At 52.4% G+C, this 19,030-nt stretch overlaps 1 protein-coding gene across 2 annotated transcripts in view; it reads left to right on the top strand.

The window, feature by feature from the left end:
• Positions 1-17,473, top strand: part of KIF26B (kinesin family member 26B) — a 422,711-nt gene extending 405,238 nt beyond the window's left edge. For both annotated transcript variants that reach the window (XM_045796283.2, XM_087859572.1), the window contains 3 exons: positions 3,115-3,317; positions 3,813-3,963; positions 11,102-17,473. In XM_045796283.2, the coding sequence (XP_045652239.1) occupies positions 3,115-3,317; positions 3,813-3,963; positions 11,102-11,250 (503 nt within the window). In that variant the 3' untranslated portion in view covers positions 11,251-17,473. The remainder of the gene's footprint in view (positions 1-3,114; positions 3,318-3,812; positions 3,964-11,101) is intronic.
• The last annotated feature ends 1,557 nt before the right edge of the window (positions 17,474-19,030 follow it).

The following is a 19,030-nucleotide window of genomic DNA, read 5'->3' as shown; positions in this document are numbered from 1 at the left end:
ACCTGCCCCACAAACCCTTTCTCCTGACCACGGGGGTTTCTGCCAACACAGGCGAGCACAAGCTCTGGAATGTTCCAACCCAAACCTAGCACACATCCTAAACCGCTTGCCTCAAATCCAAGAAGTCAACCTCGTCATTCGAGATGCTGTGGCGTAGCTCTCCCCGCCTGCCCACCCCTCACAGGCCACCAAGCATGCGCGGGAGTCCTGGCTGTCAGCAAGCCCACCTCCCAGGCGGTGTGTGCTTCAGGCTCCGACCCGCTTTGGTAGAGCCCACCCCGGGCCCTCAGAGCCCCATCAGGGACCTGGGAGCCGTGGCTGCTTAAGACAAGTGTGCAGTGAAAAGCCATTTGGGATAACGTGACAGCTGCTGGGCCCTATTTTCGGGGCCCAGGGCATTAAAACATATTGATATTAGTCACTAAAAATAGCAAGAAAGTGCATCTGAGCCAGGGTCCGCAGGGGTGGGGGGTGGGGGGACTCTGCCGGCCTTCCCAGCGCTTGGTCGATCAACCTTGCTGCTACCACCTACCCCCTTAGTTCTCCGGAATCCCGATCACTGTGATGTCGGCTGCATGCTCACGGGCGTCGGGGGTTTAGAATGCTTTCCTGCACTCTCGTCGAGAGCCTCCTACCGACCAGTTCAGTTGGTTCTCTACATCTCTGTTCCTCTTTCTTCGAGACTTGCTGTTTGGAGCTTGGCCGTTGTGCTGGGGTCCAGAGCTGCGCAGCCCGCAGCCAGCAGCCTCTGCACCTGTGCTTCCTGGTGCGGCCTCCTTCCGTAAAGTCCGTCCTCGGAGGCGCTCTTGTCCGGCGAGGCTACTGGAGGACACCGCGTAGGATCGAAGCACTGGGCTAGGGGCCAGAGATGGGTTTAGTACAGAGCGTCGTGAGAATCGGATGTCTGCGAGGAGGTGCCGGGGATTCGGGGCCCCACGGTGGACGTGGCAGTGGAAATAAGCTCTTTTCAGGTTAGGTGACCTTGTCTTGTTTATTTATGGTGATTATTAAGAGAAATGCTGGCTGTCGGACATGATCAGCATAAATCAAAAGCAACTTCTTTCAGAGAAGCCATAAAACTCAAAAGAAATTCCGAGCTAGATGGCTGGATGGCACAATTCTCAGGGATGTTCGAAACTGCAGGGAGGACGGCAGTTATCTTTTATCGGAGATTGCTTTTGAATGTGGAAAACTGAAATGCTTTGGTTGAAAAATGAACTAGAAATAGATCACGAGGAGGACAACCTTGACCTCTGGGTGCTTCGTAGGGCGAGAAACAACCAAATGTCATGAAGCTCACCTTCCAGGTCCCATTCCTGGAGGTCTGTGTTGGTGGAAAGGGCCTGGAATGAGCCAGAGTGTGGTGCAGGGGGAAGACTGAGCTGGAGAGCAGGCGGCTTGGGCTGGGCTCACAGAAAGTAAATTGAGGGGTCAGGAGAGCACCACCACAGTCTTTCCGATGCTCACGTCCTGTGAGACAACGCGGGTAACAAGGAATGTGGGTGGTCATACGACTTCCTTTCCATAAGACAACCCACAGTCCGTGGGATTTCTTTTATTAAATCTTGATCAGTCCCCCTCTTCTGTGCTCTTAGGGCTCGCTGACACGCAAGACTCGAGCACGGGGCGGGGAGGGGCGGGCAGCATCAATGACAAGGCCACGTAAGAGGTTTGTCATCTAATTGGAGACAAAGCAGGAAAAGCATGGAACGGAACAGCGACCGAGGCAAACTGCCGAGTCCGGAGTGGGGTCGGGAAGCGTAAGCGTGGGAAGCGTTCAGACGTGGGGAAGGCCCAGTGTGACAGCGGTCTGCTGGGAAACACCACGACTGAGCCTCGTAGGAGGATCGAGCACGTAGGAGGGGGCGGAGGCCGCTGTGGGCCGAGGCACTGAGGGGAGCACAAGCCCGGGCAGCAGGAGCGTGGCCTGCAGACAACAGGGTGAGATTAACTCACCCAGGGGGTGTTGCTGAGGATGTAATGACCGCAGAAGAGGTAAGCGCAGGCCGACTGACACCTCCCCTGCGGGGCAGCTAGAATACGGATGGTCGTCGGCCAGGGGACGTCCGTCTTGGTTCTTGGCCGGGAGTGTGATAACGAGAGAGCAGCCGCGCCAACATCCGCAACTAGTCCCTCCTCGGGGGGCTGAGAGCACCCTGCTTTGCTCTGCCCACCTCCTGCTGTTCACTGGGTCACCAGAGAGAATCTCGTTTTGTCCCTTCCTCTCCACGGAGCTATGGCCCCAAATCTGCTCTAGAAAAATTAAGTCCCTAGGAAAGAAAGATCGGTGGAGGCAATCGTGTCCAAGTCTCGAGGGTGCTCGCAGTCCAGGCCCCTCCGGTCTCCTTTTTGTGCTGTTGCTGAGCTTGACCTCCTGAAGCAGGCTTCACATTGAGGACAGAGTGGACAGGAAGAGGAGGACGACAGACCTCCCGGCCTTTAAGGACACTGACCAGCAGCTGCCCGCAGCACTTCTGCTGATGGCCCATCAGTGGGCACTTGACGTGCACATCCCAGGGGCACGGTCCCCGTCTTGGTGGCTCTGTGCCCTGCTCCTGCTCAGTCCTCTTCACGGAGAAGAACAGAGCAGGTATCAGGGACAGCTAGCTGTCCGTCAGTGTGCCAAGCGTGCTGCACAGGGTCTGGCACATAATCAGTGCTTCTCCTAGCGTTGCTGTCACTATAAGCAAATAAGCCATGTTTTCTAGAACTATTACCGTAATACCAAATACTAGGACCCTTTTTCCTTGAACACAAGCATCTCTTGAATTTGACGGTACCACACATTCACGCTGAGGGTGGGGCCGGTATGGCTGACGGTTCTAGGCGTGTGTTCTGGTGTGCGTGTGTGCACGCAGGTGTGTGGTTCGCGGGTGGAGACGAGGTGGCTCGAAAGGAAAGGCAGGGAGTTGGTGAGCTCTTGCAGGTAAGGCCCATGTGCCGGCTGAAGGGAGAAGACGTTGAAGCGTGTGGCAGGGCGTCGGCGTGTTTCACATTCAGCCCCGCCACAGACCCCAGGGCACCTGTCAGGGTCCCAGCACGCGCCTCAAAACCACAGACATTAAAAAGACTGAAATTTAAAAAGATAAACTTTGGGCTTCATTCCCTCCTTAGGATCTCAGAGACGGAGGCTCATCCCGGCACTGTCCCTTGATACCCCCTCCCCTGTAAGAAAACCCGCCAGCAGCACCGGGGTCCGCTGGGTGGATGGCCCCTTGCGCAGCGCCCAGAGGGGCCTCGGGGAACCTTTTGAGATCAAAGTCTATGAGATCGATGATGTGGAGCGGCTACAGCGGCGACGAGGGGGCAGCAGCAAGGTGAGCCTTCTTGTCCCCTACAGTAGCACCCCCCCCAACAGGCAGGTGCTGGAGCACGGCCCTGAGAGGTGCGCTCAGGCCCACGGAGCCTTCCCAGCCGGCTTCTGGGGCGGGTGGGAGTCGTGGCTCTGCGCCAGCCACGGGGTTTGCACAGGACAAGGAGAGCTCTGCCCCGGGTGTTGAGAAGGCTCGAAGGCTGGGGGAGCTGCTGGTCTTGGGGGCTCGTCTGGCTCCAGCTTGGAACCCCAGCGCCTCCTACATATACAAAATGCCCACGATCGTCCTACCGTGCGGCTGTCTGAGCGGACTCGGGCAGAAGGCACAAACGTGGCTGGGAGGGCCCAGATCCCTCCCAGCTTCCCTGCGAGGAGCCGGCTCCCTTGTTGCCGACTGCGCACGGAGCATGCCCATCTCTGAGAAGCTGCCTGTGTCCGAGCTGGGGGGCCTCGTCTCCCTCTTTCCACGCCCCCCCATTCCTTCTCATCTGCCTTCTAGGAGGTCACATGCTTCAACGCGAAACTGAAAATTCTGGAGCATCGCCAGCAGAGAATCGCCGAGGTGCGGGCCAAGTACGAGTGGCTGATGAAGGAGCTGGAGGTCACCAAGCAGTACCTGATGCTGGATCCCAGCAAGTGGCTCAGCGAGTGTAAGGCCCCGGGTTCCTTCCCATCCCTGGGGCTGCCAGGTGCGCCCGCTTAGCGGGCCTGCACGCGGCGGGGGGAGGTGCACGCAGACCGTGTCGGGCTCCAGGGGCCCACAGCCTCGCTCTCCGCGGGGAAGATGGGGGGGGGGGGCAGCAGAGGCGTAGCCAGTATTGCTCTTGCAAGAATTTTTCTCACGAGTCTCAGTCCCAAGCACGTGAAAATGAGATCCCCCCACCCCGCCCCCCTCATATGGCAGAAGATCCCCCAGACATGAGGCTGAGTTACAAATCTCCCTAGGCCACAAAATCACATTGCGTATCTAGCCCCAACTACACAAGACTTTCTGGAGCTCCTAATAGGGTGGGATGTGTGATCCTAGAAAAGCCTCATGAAGAACCCAGAAAGCAAGAAAACCATTTTTGAGGGGAAAGAACAGCATTCGCTGTGTCATTTCTCTTCAATAGAAAGCCCAGGATGACAGTAACAGTAACCATCTCGTAATTCAGAACAGTTTTGCTCTCTGACAGATTCAGTTGTCTCGTATTTGCTCCTAACCATTCTATTTACCACAAAATAAAGCTCAGATCAGGTCCCAACTACTTCAGTGATAGGGGAACACAACCTTGGAAGACTTAGTCTATGGAATAAAACGCAGATCTGCCATTAAAATTCCTTTCCCTCCCTTGTCCGACACTCACCAGCCCGCCAGCCTCCCTGTGCCTCGCTCCCTTCACCCCTGTCCCCTGCACGCCAATCATGTGGGATGTCCGCCATCATGGGGACCTGCCTGGATGCTGGGTTTCCCACATACTAGCTGTGGGACCTCGGAGAAGACGCCTAACCTCTCTGATTTCCTTAACTGTCAAATAGGGAAACATAGTGCAGCCCACTTCATAGGGTGTTGTGAGGCGTGAGCCCTTCTGGGCCCATGATGAAGGCGTGGTACCTGGTAGCAATATTACTATCCCAGATTTGAACAAAGAGAAGACCGCGCCCTCGTGCCTGCTTCCTCTGTGAGAGCTCTGGATGGAGACACGATCTCACGCTCTCGGGGGTGTTGTCATCCCAGGCACTGGCGGGGGAGAGGACATGAATGAGGACATTAGCTGAAGTCCGGCCGTGGCACAAATACGGGGCCCAGTGCTTCCTTCTCTCCCACTCGTCTCCGTTCAGGAATTCCAGGCAGTTCAGGTCCCAGGGGTGCCCGTGCAGGCAGCCCCCCTTCATTCGTACTGTCTGCATTAAAGCTTTCTTTTTTGAGAGCTGTTTATGCCTAAGGCAGGCTCGAGAACAGTCTTCATCTCACAAAGTCACTTTCTTTCATCAGTTTTATAGTTTTCAGAGTCCAGATATTCCACCTCCTTGGTTCAGTTTTTTCCTAGGTATTTTGTTCTTTTTGGTGCAACTGTACACTGTTTCCTTAATTTCTCTTTCTGCTAGCTCATCATCCTTGTATAGAACTGCAACTGATTTCCGTATCTTAATTTCATATCCTGCACCTTTCCTGAGTTCATTTATTACTCTAGATGGTTTCTTGGTAGAGTCTTTAGGGTTTTCTGTATAGAGCATCAGTCATCTGCACATAGTGACAGTCTCACTTCTTCCTTAGCAATTTGGACGCCTTTTATTGCCCTTTATGTTCTGATTTTTGTGGCTAGGACCTCCAGTACTATGTTGAATAAAAATGAGTGGACATCCTTTTCTTATTCCTGATCTCAGAGGAAAGGCTCTCAGTTTTTCACCATTGAGTATGATGGTAGCTCTGGGTGTGTCCTATGTGACCTTTATCATGTTGAGGCTGTCCACGCTAAAACCACTGTGAGAGTTTTCATCGTGAACAGATGTTGTACTTTGTCAAATGCTTCGATTGAGATGATCCCATAGTTTTTATCCTTCAGTTTGTTAATGTCGTGTATCACATTGATTTGTGGATATTGAACCATATCTGCACTCGTGGAATAAATTCCACTTCATCATGGGGAATGACTCTCTCAATGTATTGCTGGATGTGGCTTGCTGATTATTTTGTTGAAGACTTTTGTGTCTATGTGCATCAGGAATATTGGCCTGTGGTTTTCTTTTTTTAACAGTGTCATTTTCTTTATTTTTTATTTTATTTTATTTTTTAAAGATTTTATTTATTTATTTGACACAGACAGACAGCCAGCGAGAGAGGGAACACAAGCAGGGGGAGTGGGAGAGGAAGAAGCAGGCTCATAGTGGAGGAGCCTGATGTGGGGCTCGATCCCATAACGCCGGGATCACGCCCTGAGCCGAAGGCAGACGCTTAACCGCTGTGCCACCCAGGCGCCCCAAACAGTGTCATTTTCTGACTATGGGATCAGGGTAATGCTGGCCTCACAGAATGAATTTGAAAGCTTCCTTCCTCTTCTACTTTTTTGAAGCAGTTTGAGGAGAGTAGGTATTAACTCTTCTTTAAATGTTGGGTAGAATTCACCTATGAATCCATCTGGTCCTGGACTTTTGTTTGTTGGGAGTTTTTAATTACTGATTCAATTTTATTACTAGTGATTAGTTCAGATTCTCTTTGTCCTCCTGATTCAGTTTTGGAAAATGGTATGCTTCTAGGAATTTATCCATTTTTTCTAGGCAGTCCAATATGTTGGCATATTTTTCATTATAGTCTCTTATACTCCTTTGAATTTCTGTGGTATTGGTTGTTATGTCTCTTCTTTCCTCTCTTTTTCTTGATGAGTCTGGCTGAAAGTTTATCAATTTTGTTTTACTTTTCAAAGAACCAGCTCTTGGTTTCATCAATCTTTTCTATTTTTTTTAGTCTATTCATTTATTTCTGCTCTGATCTTTATTATTTCCTTTCTTCTATTAGCTTTGGGCTTTTCTAGTTCATTTGTGTATAAGATTAGATTGTTTCAGATTTTTCTTGTTTCTTGAGGAAGGCTTGTATCACTTTAAACTTCCCACTTAGAACTACTTTTGCTGTGTCCCAGTTTTGGACACTGTGTTTTCATTTTCATTTGTCTCCATGTATTCTTTTTTCATTTCCTCCTTGATTTCTTCATTGACACACTGGTAGTTTAGTAGCATGTTTTTTAGCCTACATGATTGTGGTTTTCAGGGTTTTTTTTCCCCTTGTACTTGATTTCTACTTTCATACCACTGTGGTTGGAAAAGATACTTGATATGATTTCAATCTTCTTAAATGTATTGAGACTTGTTTTGTGTATGGACATATGATCTCTCTTGGAGAATATCCCACGTACACCTGAAAATGTGCATTCTGCCACTTTGGGATGGATTTTTCTGTATGTATCTGTTCAGTCCATGTGATCTAATATGTCCTTCAAAGCCATTGTTTCCTTATTGATTTTCTGCTTGGATGATCTATCCACTCACGTGAGTGAGGTTAAAGTCCCCTAGTATTATTGTATGACTGTCAATTTCTCCCTTTATGTCTGTTAATATTTGCTTTATGTATTTAGGTGCTCTAGTGTTGGGTGCATAGATATTTACAATTGTTATATCCTCTTGTTGGGTTGAATTCCGTATCATTATGTATTGCCCTTATTAGTCTCTTATTACAGTTCTTGTTTCAAAATCTCTTTTGTCTGATATAAGTATTGCCACCCTGGCGTTTTTTTTTTTTTTTTTTTTTTTTTTTTTTTTTTTTTTTGCTTCTATTTGCATGTATTTATTTTTCCAACACTTCACGTTATGTGTCTTTAGGGCTGAAGTGAGTTTCCTGTAAGCAGCATATCAATGGGTCTTAGTTTTTTACCCATTTTATCACCCTATGTGTTTTGATTGGAGCATTTAGGCCATTTACACTAAAAGTAATTATCAATAGGTACGTACTTACTGCTATTTTGTTTATCTTTGTAGTCCTTTGTTCCTTCTTCTCTTGCTTGTTTTCCTTGTGATTGATGACTTCCTTTAGTGTTATGCTTGGTTTGGTTTCCTTCCTTTTTGTTTGTGTGTGTCTGTTATGGGTTTTTGGTTCGTGGTTCTACAGCCTCCTGAGTATATAGCAGTTTATATTAAATCGAAGGTCACGTAAGTTTGAAACACACTCTAAAAGAACTTCGTTTTCACTCCCTCCACATTTTATGTATACGTTGTCATATTTTACATCTTTTTGTGAGTCCCTTTAACTAATTTTTAGATATGACTGGTTTTATTACTTTTTTAACCTTCATACGAGCTTTCTTAAGTGATCCATCTACTACCTTTACTGTATGTTTGCTTTACTCATGAATTTTTTCCTTTCATAATTTTCTCCTAATTATGGCCTTTTCTACTTAAAGAAGCCTCTTTAAATATTCCCTGTGAGGCTCGTTTAGTGGCAGTGAACTCTTTTTTGTTTGGCCAATTCTTTATCTCCCCTTGAGTTTTCAGTGATGGTCTTGCCAAGTAGACTATCCTTGGCAGGAGGTTTTTTTCCTTTCCAGCACTTTGGATATATCACGCCGCTCCCTTCCGACCAGCCAAGTCTTTGCTGAAACATCAGCTCATGGTCTTATGAGGTTTCTCTTCTACATAACTAGGTGCTTCTCTCTTGCTTTGCTTTAAAGATTCTCTATTATATATCTTGATGTGGACCTTCTTGGTTCACCTCATTTAAAACTCTGTGCTTTCTTCCCCAGGCTAGGGATGTTTTCAGCTATTATTTCTTCAAGTAAGTTTTCTGCCTGTTTCTCTCTCTCTTCTCCTTTTGGGACCCTGAAAATGTGTGTTTGATGTTGCCCCAGAGACCCCCTATTACATCATTGTTTCATTACTTACTTGTCACTCGGCTGAATGCTTTCTGTCACCCTGTCTTCCAGGTCACTTACTCCTTTTTCTGCCTCCTCTAATCTGCTGATTCCCTCTTGTGTATTTTTCGTTTCAGTTATATTCTTCAACTCGGGTTCTTATTTATATTTTTGATCTCGTTGAAATTCTCATTGAGCTCATTCACGCTTGTGAGCATCTGGCCGATGCGTTGACCTCTTCATCGGGTCGGTTGCTTCTCTCCGCTTCCTTTAGTTCTTCTTCAGAGGTTTCATCTTGCCTTTTGTTTTGAGCAGTCTTCTGTCTCTTCATTTTGTCTGTGTTTCTGTTTCTTCCGATAAACTTGAAGGAATGGTCTTGTGTAGGGATGTGCCCTGTGTTGGCCATGTGTGCCTGGCATCTTTGGCTGGCGGACTGGCTGGAGTTGTATGCGCTGGAGGACGGGGCAGTCTGTGCTGGGGCTCCCCTGGTGGGATGGCCAGAGCTGAGATGGTGCAGGCCCGAGGGTCCCAGGGCTCTCCACGCAGAGGGCGTCCTGCCGCGACAGCTGAAGTGGGTGCAAGCCAGGGGATCCCAGGTTCTGGGCGAGGAGCTGAAGCAGGTGTGAGTTTGGGGCTCCCGGGGTGCTCTGCACTGGGGGTACCCTGGCAGGTTGTCTGGAGTTGTAGTGGGACCGGCCCAGAGTATTGCAAGGTGCTCTGCACCTGTGTCACTTTGGCAAGATGGCCTGAGTGCTGTCCAGCGCTGTCGGGTGTGTGCTGCCCTGGAATCAGCCTGGTGGGACTGCTGGCGCTGCTGGGGGCCTGGGGCTTGCCGTGGCAGCAGGCCCAGCTAGGGTGTCTCGACCTTGCCTCTGTCTGCGCTATCAAGGGGCAGGGAATACGTAAAACATGACACTAGTTATCACCTGTGACCTGGCGAGAGTTCCAGCAGCTCTCCTGTCACGTGGCAGAGTTCTAGGGCTGGTTCCTCTGAATTCTAGAGTTGCTTTTTTAAACTGTGGCTTTTGTCTCCTGCGCCCTAGGGCATCTGGAGCAGGCATGGGCCCCCTGAGAGGGCAGGCTGGCTCTGGCACCTGGGCCCTGCTCTCTTCTGCGCCGTCGAGGTGGGGGTGACTGGAAACCATCAGGCTCCCGAGCCCCTCTGACCTGCGGAGTCCCAGCAAAGCCCCTCATGGTGCAGCACAGGGCTGCTTCCTTTCTCTCCCCGTCGACGCGTTTAAATCACGGCAATTTTCCTGGGCCCCAGGGCTGCCACATCTGCCGGCCCCTCGGCTCCCTTCAGTGCTGTGTCTCCACCTCTCTTGTGGTTCTCTGTGCGGTCCCTCCATCCCGGCGCAGAAGCCTTCAGCCAGCCCTCCGTTGTTCTTCAGGAGATTTGCTCTGCCTGTGTGCTTGGGGGGGGGGGGTGGGGAGTGCAGGGTCGTCCTCTGTCGCCGTCTTGGATCTTCCCTCTGGTTTTTAAACATTATCCTGACACTCAGGAGCCCTCGGGCTCGTTCCCAGCTCTCTTCCCCCTTGTCTGTGACCCTGACCAAGTCGCCTCGCTCCTCGGGATCTCAGCGCACCTGTAAAAAGAGGCGGCGTCCATTGCAACCTTTGCGTTTCCGTGGCGTCTGTGTTCCTGTGCCCGAGCCACGTGCGTGTTACGCTCTTGTTTTTATTTTACTCTTCATGGCAACTCGAATCTGGTAGAGGAGGCAGGGCAGCAGTTGGGCCTGTCATTTACTTTTAAGGAACCTGTGCTGGCGGGTGAGGCAGGGCCATCTGTCCTCCCCGGGCTGCTGTCCCTGCTGTCACCACTGGACTGAGCGGGGGCCTGGGGACAGGAGGGGACGGCCCCACCTCACTGCTCCTAAGCGACGGAAGGAAACAGACCGTTGCCTGTGCAGGCCTGACCGCGAGGGCTGGCTTCTGGGTCCCGAATCTTGTCCTCTGACTTGTCCTCTGACTGCAAGGAATCTTAGCTATTATAGATTTCAGCATCCTCCTTTCCCGAACCACCCGTGTGTAGGGGAAAGCGGGCAGGGCCCAGAGACAGGGCCCGGTTTCTCAGCCTGCGCGAACAGGCAGCTGCCTAAGTAGACAAAGGTATAAATGTTGCTCAGGTGAGCACCCCCCCCCCCCGGGCCAAAAAGGGAGGGGATTCTCTGCACATCAGCTTGGAGACTGAGTCTCACATCCTTTGCCAGAGGTGGACGGAGGTGGGGACAGCAGGAACGGTTCCATAATTATCCCTCCATAGAGTCTCGGTAAAAGGAGAAGGGCCCGAAATCCTCATCACGAGAGCAGCGGGCCCCAGGCCTCCCCACGGAGGGGCCGGGCAGGGTGGCGGCGGGGAGGCCACCCTCCCCGCCGTCCGCGCCTCCAGCAGGCTTCTCCTTCCGTGCAGTTGACCTGGAGCAGGCCTTGGAGCTGGATTCCCTGGAGTACCTGGAGGCGCTGGAGTGCGTGACGGAGCGTCTGGAGAGCCGCGTCAACTTCTGCAAGGCCCACCTCATGATGATCACCTGCTTCGACGTCACCTCCCGGCGCCGATGAAGAGCCGGCCCGGCCTGCCGGCCCCCCCCCCCCCCCAGCCAGCCCCTCGGCAGGCCCTCAGAGACAGCGGAAGGAGGATGAAGGTTGGTGCAAGTCTGGAGTGAGCGCTGAGCGGAAGGCAGTTTTCTTTTGTTTTCTGGAGGAAAGGTGCAAACACCAAAACGTGTGGGAGGAGGAAATGATGGGAAGCCCAAGGGACATGGAAGCCCTGTGAGACTGAAAAAGCACTTTGAGGAACTTTCGAGAACTTGGTACGTACGAACTGCTGGCGAGAGGCCCCCTCTCCTCTGGCTTTGCGAGAAGGGGCGAGGGTGCGTGCAGGAGTGCTGTCGGAAGCAGACACGACAACAGCTGACCCAGAGGGACTGATTAAGTGCCTTGCAAATCTTTATTATCCAAACGTCTATGTTGCGACTTTCTCGTGTACAGATGGTGCTAGTCCAGACGAAACCACCACCTCACAGAAGAGGAAAAATCAAACGCGTTTCTGAAATGTATTTACAGCTCGTTTTCTCTCGTGTTTTATGCTATTTCTGACTTGCTGTTTGTAAGTAGTGTGCGTAGCGCTAGCCCTAACCCGTATTGCGTATGAATAAATGTTCACTGTCCTTTACAGTTCTTCTGGTAAGGCCGCTCAGACCAAGCAGAGAGACTCGATGGGCACGAGCCGGGGTGTTTCCAAAGACGGCGGGGACAGCGGGTGACGCTCCGTGCCACCTCTCGCCAGGGGCGCAGGCGGTGGGCAGCCTCGTGGGGCAGGTGTGTGAGGAACGGGGCCTGCAGCTTTCTGGGAAAAGGAGCCGTTACAACTGGGGCCTTCCGTGTCCTTTGAGAGGGATGTCTGTTCCAGATACAGCCTCTCCCTCCAAGTCCTGACACGTATACTAGTTCCTTTACCCCTAAACCCAGGGTTTTCGTGGCCCTCAAAATACTTACCATATTCACTTTTATTCCAAAGACTGGATTGAAAGCTTGAACCAACTCCACAGAGCCATAATTTCTGTTCTCTAGTTCTGTGACGTTATCAGAAGCGGGGCTCTTTCCCAGCTTAGAGACCCTCTCAGGCTGGTGTATGCTCGGAGACTTGCAGCAGTCCCGGTTTGGAACAAGGAAGGATGCTGGGATCCCACGACGTCTCTGGGGCCCACGACATCCCCATCCTCCATGTCCCGAGGCCACCACCCCAAGGAAGGACAAGGCTTGTGCCCTCGGGCTTGGCAGTGGAAGGCAGAGAGGTTTCTGGTCGTGCAGGAACATAGGACTTCATCCTTAGAGGGAGGGGTTCAGCCCCGCCTTGACTCCCTTCGGGATAATCGTACCCATTTTCGTGATGGAACCCCAAGGCGCTGAGTGGTCACAGCCGTGCAGTGGCCACCTCCTACCGAGTACTGCTCGGCTGAGCCCTCCAGCGTGGCACACTGTCACGAGCCGACTTCCGGGTTCGACAGTTGCCCGACACCCCCGGCCAGCTGCTCCCTGGGAAACAGACGGGAGTGCACGTGTGCACGCAGCCCAGCAGAGGCGGCCGGCGCAGCCCAGCCGAACTCAGCGCATGGGAGCTGGGCTCTCGTGAGCCTCGCCGTACCCGGTCCTCTGCTGGTCAGAACCCACCCAGACGCCCCGAGGCTCGTGCGGGCCACGCTGGAAGCCAGCCCCGCGGACGACCAGTCCAGCTCTGCCTCGTGTCCGTGCCTGCTCTCGGGCAGAGGGGCACGCGGAGATGCTCACCTCTGAGAGCTGACCGGGCTCCAACATGGTCCGTGAACGGACTGTGCGCCCCTGAGCTTAACAAGCTGTCAGTCACCCTGGGAAGCAGGGCCTCCCCCAGCTCCTCAGCCTTCACCCCAGCCTGCAGCGCAGTGCAAGGCTCTGGGCTCGCCTCTGCCCTCCCGGTACCTGTAGGAACAGGCTCGTTGAACGGCAACATTATGGAAGTTTCTGGACCCCAAGGGATACCCATCTTGAGTCTGAGTTTGCACCCCTTTTGGCTGCTGCTCTGAATCTACCACTTCGCGAAAAGCCTTTAATCTGGGAATCGTCAGAGGTGAGTAGTCTAGTCTCTGATGAGTCACCCACGTACCTAGCTTTTCCCGGCACATCTGCCCTGGCCCCGAGGTCACCGCGCGGCGCTGCCTGCCTTAAACAGGCCTTTACTGGAGCGGGACCAAATCGAAACATCTACACAAATTTAAAATCTCCATCCCTGGAATCTTTCCTGCTCCCTAAGCCTGCTTTTCTCCACTTGTCGCAACTTCGTGAGCTAGCAGAAGAGTGGGATGAAGCCAAGGGCTTTCTTACAGCGTCAGACGGCTTCTCCGAGACGCTGCGCCGTGGAACGTCTCTCGGGAGGTGTCGGCCAACTGTGTGTGGAGGTTGCCCATTCTGGCTGCTGCTTCCTCTTTCTTTTAAACCTCAGTGAGCTGCAAACTCTTCACGTACCAAGTATTGCTTAACCACGTGATGGTTCCCGGTTCTTCCTGGGGGTTGACTAAACAGCCCAAGCTCTTCAGCAGGTCTGGCCAGCTCTTCCGAGGCAGGCCCAGTAACTGAGGAACGCCTCATTCGATGACCAGACGTGACGTAGCTCCACAGTCTGGTGTGGATGACAGAGAACCCACGAAGCCAAGGAGGATGTCAGAGAACCATTTCCATGCCGTTATCCGCAAATAGAAGGACCGGAAACTTCCTATGTGAAATTAACATCTAGATCCGTAAGCCTTCGTTCCTTGTCTGAAATCTGCCCAGTTTAACGTGACGTGCACATTAGCCGCACAACACGACTCGGGAAACGAGCGATACTGTTTCCCGGGGAGGAAATCCATGTTGCTTTTCACAAGGCTGGGTCGCGCCGTGACCGAGTGGCAGTGGGCTTATCCTGGGCTTGCAGTCCCCCCCTGCGAGCTGCAACCTTTGATCTTCTGGTCCTTGAATTCCCCTGTCCGTCACGGGGAAGCTGTCGCTGAGCTTCATCTCTTCCAGATTTGAAATCGGAACAGCCCGCGTATGGTTTGATCTCCAGTCGCTATTCCACGCGGGGAACTCGTGAAAGACGCAGAGGGCAGTCTCTGCGGACGCCGGTGGGGGTCCTCCGAGGGACCCTGAGCTGGGGCAGGGGTGGAAGCTGGGAGGAGAAGCCACACAGCCCAGCATGGGGAACTCGGCAGGCAACAATCTGGCCAGTTGTCCTAAATTAGCCTTAAGCTTCGAGTCTGCGTCCCTGGAAGGTGGCAGTGACCTCACTGTAGCCACAAATGCCATCCGGGCGGGTGATTATGTTCGCGCTTGGACTTCCGCGCGTGCCAAACAGGAAGCCCCTCCCTGGGCTCCAGATTCTAAAGCTGATGGCGAATCTGGGTTGATCCATAACCCTTTCCGTAGGGTCCCTGTGGGAAAGCAGCTGATGGACCTGGGCTTCGTGGGAGACGGCCAGGCCAGCGTGAGCCTGCAGACACTGTGGCCAGCATCCTCGGCCTCGGCCGATGTGGAGTTGAGGCTTCCAAAAATTCTAAAAAGGATTTCAGGCTGCAAAAGAAATGACTAAAGAGGAGTCCATTTCACGACTGACACCAGAAGAAATCACGAGTTGACTCATTGTTCTTTCCTTCCGGAACGCCAGCCCGCTCTGAGCATAAACTGAAAGAGTCCCTCACTTTAAAAGGCAATCTCTTTTAAAACCTGAAACCATGTCAGTAAGAAACGGGTGCAAAGTCTGGTCACAACTAGTTGATGCTGAAAACAGCCCAGTCCCACTGTCCCCACGGTCTTGGCCACTGCCCCGGGGGGTGCAGCCAGGCCTCCCGTGACAGAGGGATGCGGCTCATCACTGCCACACGGGAGCCCCAGCCGCATGGACGGCCAGCGCAGCCCACTCTGCTCTGTGCCCCATGCAGCCAGGCCACATGCCCAGCTCCACTGACACTGCCGATAAGTGGCCTAAAGTGGTTTGTGGGGGGCGGTCAGGGAACAGGCCATAAAAATACCGCATTCCTTTGGACTAGAATATCTTTCACCTCCTCCAGCAAATATCTGTCAACATTTATGGGTAAGAACTCATGAATTGTGTCACTTAGCAATTTCCCTAACACACACAAATATATTTTATAATTACAGACTCTTCATTTCCAGATGAAAACCTAAATCCAGTCCAGGAGGAGCTCTTGTAACTCAAGCCCCTCTTAAAGTTTTCTGTCCATTCTTGGAAGCTGGTCTACCTATCCCCAAATGAATACACTCTGCTTCTGGGTGGCCCTCCGCAGAACTGGACACTGATGTCCTAACACCGGGCACAGACGGAGCGGGTGCTCGAGGCAGCAGGCAGCCTTCAGCGTACCTGGCGAACACTCTCTGAACGCCCCATGTCCGTGCACATTGGGGTGAGTGCCCAGCTCTGGGCACGCACACCCACTCCATTCCCCACCCCGCCAACCAACAGCCCACAGTCCTGGTCCACTGTAGGAAGCAGCATAATTTATTTGTAAGCTGAGGATATTATCGTGGAACCTTGACCGTGTTTTGTAATTTATGCCTCACGGAAGTGTGGTCCAAGGGTACGTGGGGTGCATCTGTGGCTATTCTCGCGCCCCCCCCCGCCCCCGCCCGGGACCAGGGATGAGGGTCCAATCCTCAAAGTATCAGTACGTTCAACATCTAAGCCGTTTCCATGGCAAGTAGCTGAGGGGGAAAGGTCCCTTCATTTTGAATTTGATGGTCAAGGGCTTGGAAACCAGCCTCCACAGGCCTGGATGGGATTTCTGAGAAATTTCTCCAAAAATCATGGACTGGATGTGGTCCCCTGAGACCTCCACCCACCCCTTAGGTGCTACCAAAGGCGGTCTGGAGAAACAACTAGAGATCCTGACCTTGAAGATGTGTCATAGCTGTTTGTTCTGGAGAAACCAAAGCACTTTAGTGAGGTTTACAACCCCTAATACTTAAGGCATCTTGTCCCCTCCCGGGATCCCTGAGGGGCGGGGAGGGGCTGGGTCAGTAGTCTCATTTGAGAGGCAGCTCTACCTAGGAGAAAAAGCCTGGAGCCAGGAGTCAGGAAGCCGGGGCGGCCTGGTTCCCTCCCTCGCTATGCAACCTTGGGCTCCCCCGTGGGAGATCGGGGCTCAGAAAAGCTGCCCTTCTGGGACCACATAGAGAGAAAATGGTCTCCGTGATGGGAAGTGCTTTGAAGAAACTACAGCTCAGTGTCGGAGCTGGGAATGAGCATTTCTCAATGAAGAAGCTCAAGTCAATAGTCGGGGGCTGATGCCCAAGCCCACAGAATCGTTTCAGGGCAGACCGTGACCCGAGTCCAGAATCCTGGGCTCTTCCCGGGAGGTGCTGTTTACACCAGGCGCGTGAACATGTGGCCGAGCATCACGCCCACGTACTGGCGTGTGTGCACGTGTGCACGGGGCGTAGATGGGTGCATGTGTACAGAAGGTGTATGGCACGGAAGAGCATAGGACAGAAAGCCGGAGTTCTAATCCCACTTGTGCCGGAAGTCCTATGGCCTTGGGTACGTTACCGAACTTCTCCGGAACTCTCCGTTCTTCTGTAAGATGATGACATTGTGCTCAATGAGCGTCGCGGTTCCTGCGGCTCTAGAAATGTATGTATGTATATATGAATATGCTTATCTGTAGAAATGGGCCAACTTGGAAATTGGAGACAAGGCCTGCCAAGTCATTCATGTGTGTCAGAAACGGCCAATTCACAAACCAGTTCACAGAATCTCGCTTTAAGATTCAATGGTAGCAGTTAAGGTCATGGTTTTTAAATTCACCGTTTCACTGGATCAAAGATCAGTGCCATTTTAAAAATCAACCTCTCAGCTTACAAGTGCTGGCTGTTTCAACTTTTTAATAAAGTTCACGTGTTAAAGGCTGAAATCCCAACCGTTCTGTACTTGGGCAGGTCCCAACAGCCTCTTCGCAAACAGGCTGGGTTTTGTGTCTGGGCCCTCACTTCGCTATATAAAAGTTAGCTGTTGGCTTGGTCATGGTCCCTATGAGCAGGCTACCTGGAGAACAGTCTGGAAGAGAAAGTTCTAGTTCTCACAGACTGATGCCATGAATCCATTAAGCTGTGTGCCATTTCCAGTGTGAAGACATTGTTTGCTGGCTACGATCTCGGACTTTTTGTGGCATATGAGGTGTAAAATGTTGTCAGAAAAAGAATCTGGTGTTTAAAAAGAATCAAACTATGGTGGCATTAAATGTTCACTTCTATTCTACTCCGAGTCCTAGACGCCTCTCTATCCAACGTACCCTTCTGTTCAGAGGGGGACACAACTCAGGGCCGGGGAGGCGGTTCTTCTCCCCAGAGCAACACCCTGACTGAGGGCTTCCCCCCAGGCCTGTCTCCAGCAAGTTCGGACACTCAGAGAGGGCTGGGGGGCTGTAGGGGCTGAGTCCCAGAGCCCCAGCCTCATGTGGCATCCCCGACAGTCAGCCGCCGGGATCCTAGGGTACCCCTCCCCACCAAGGACCATCTCTCCCCGGCCCGACCACGCAGATGCTCTCCCCTGAGCAGCCGTCCGGCACTTTCTGAGATGTCGGTACCCCTTGAACGCAAACATCTGAGCGCCCCCCCCCCGCCCCCCGCACTGCCGAGAGAGGGCAGCGGGCCACTCGGAGCACATGCACACACTCCGTTCCTGGCACGGTTCTGCTCTGGCACGGCCGCGTCTCCTGCGCCAGAGTTGGCCCAGACTCCCACGCCCCCCAGGCTCCCTGCTCTTCTCCCCACATCGCACACCAGACCTTCCTGGGCCCCCTTTGGGCCCCTCTAGGCAGAAGCCGCAAGTTCTTAAGAAGCCGTAAGCCATGAGGGTTTTCTAGAAACAATGCCTTCGATATCAGAGGAAGCGGCGGCTCTGCCCGACTCTGAGCACCCGCCCGAGTGGACAGAGGCCAGAAAGGCAGCGTCTAGAACGGATTGTAACCCTCTCACCCTTAACCTTGGGGAAAAAACCACACAAATCTTACTGTATTTTTCTCTCAAACCACTAACCTCTCAAAATTGTTATTAGTGTTACTTTTATTCTTTTCCCCTTTCGATCCTGCATTTTCATCTCCGGGAGAACATTAACACCCTGTCGCCGCGGCGCCCTCCTCCACGTGGATATAAAAACAAAGCACGGTGACGCCATTTACTAGCAAAGCACACTGGGCTGTCCCGGCCCCTCACGGAGAAAGTGTCTCCATGTCTGATGCTTCCACTCACTCCCCCAGGTGACGGCTTAGTTTCCAGAAAATTCTTACAAACATAAAGAGTACTTAGAGTATAAACATTTGGCTGTCAGTGGCTGGTGTGCTCCCAGCACCTGTGGGGGCCTCTTGTTCTATATCTTCAGCCTCTAGACCAGAGTCTGGGATATAGTGGCTACTCATTAATTGGATGGATGGATGGATGGATGGATGGATGGATGGATGGATGGATGGGGGATGGATGGATGGTGGATGGGAGATGGGTGGGTGAATGGGTCAGTGGGTGGGTGGATGGATGGGGGCATAGGGGATGGATGGATGGATGGAAGGAGGTATGGGGGGATGGGTGGGTGGATGGATGGGGGATGGGAGGATGGATGGATGGGGGATGGGTGGGTAAATGGATGGATGGATGGATGGATGGATGGGAGGATGGATGGATGGATGGATGGATGGATGGATGACCTCTGGGAGAAGAGGAGGGACCAGAAAACACTTGGGCAGGAGTCTGCTGAAATTTCAAACACCCTTAGGAAAGGACTGGAGGTCTGCATTTGCAAATGCATAGTTGGGATGAAGTT

The sequence above is a fragment of the Ursus americanus genome, chromosome 2, assembly GCF_024610735.1.
Source record: "Ursus americanus isolate L20-20 chromosome 2, mUrsAme1.1.p, whole genome shotgun sequence".
Lineage (NCBI taxonomy): Eukaryota > Metazoa > Chordata > Mammalia > Carnivora > Ursidae > Ursus > Ursus americanus.
This window is presented reverse-complemented; position numbering and strand designations above follow the sequence as displayed.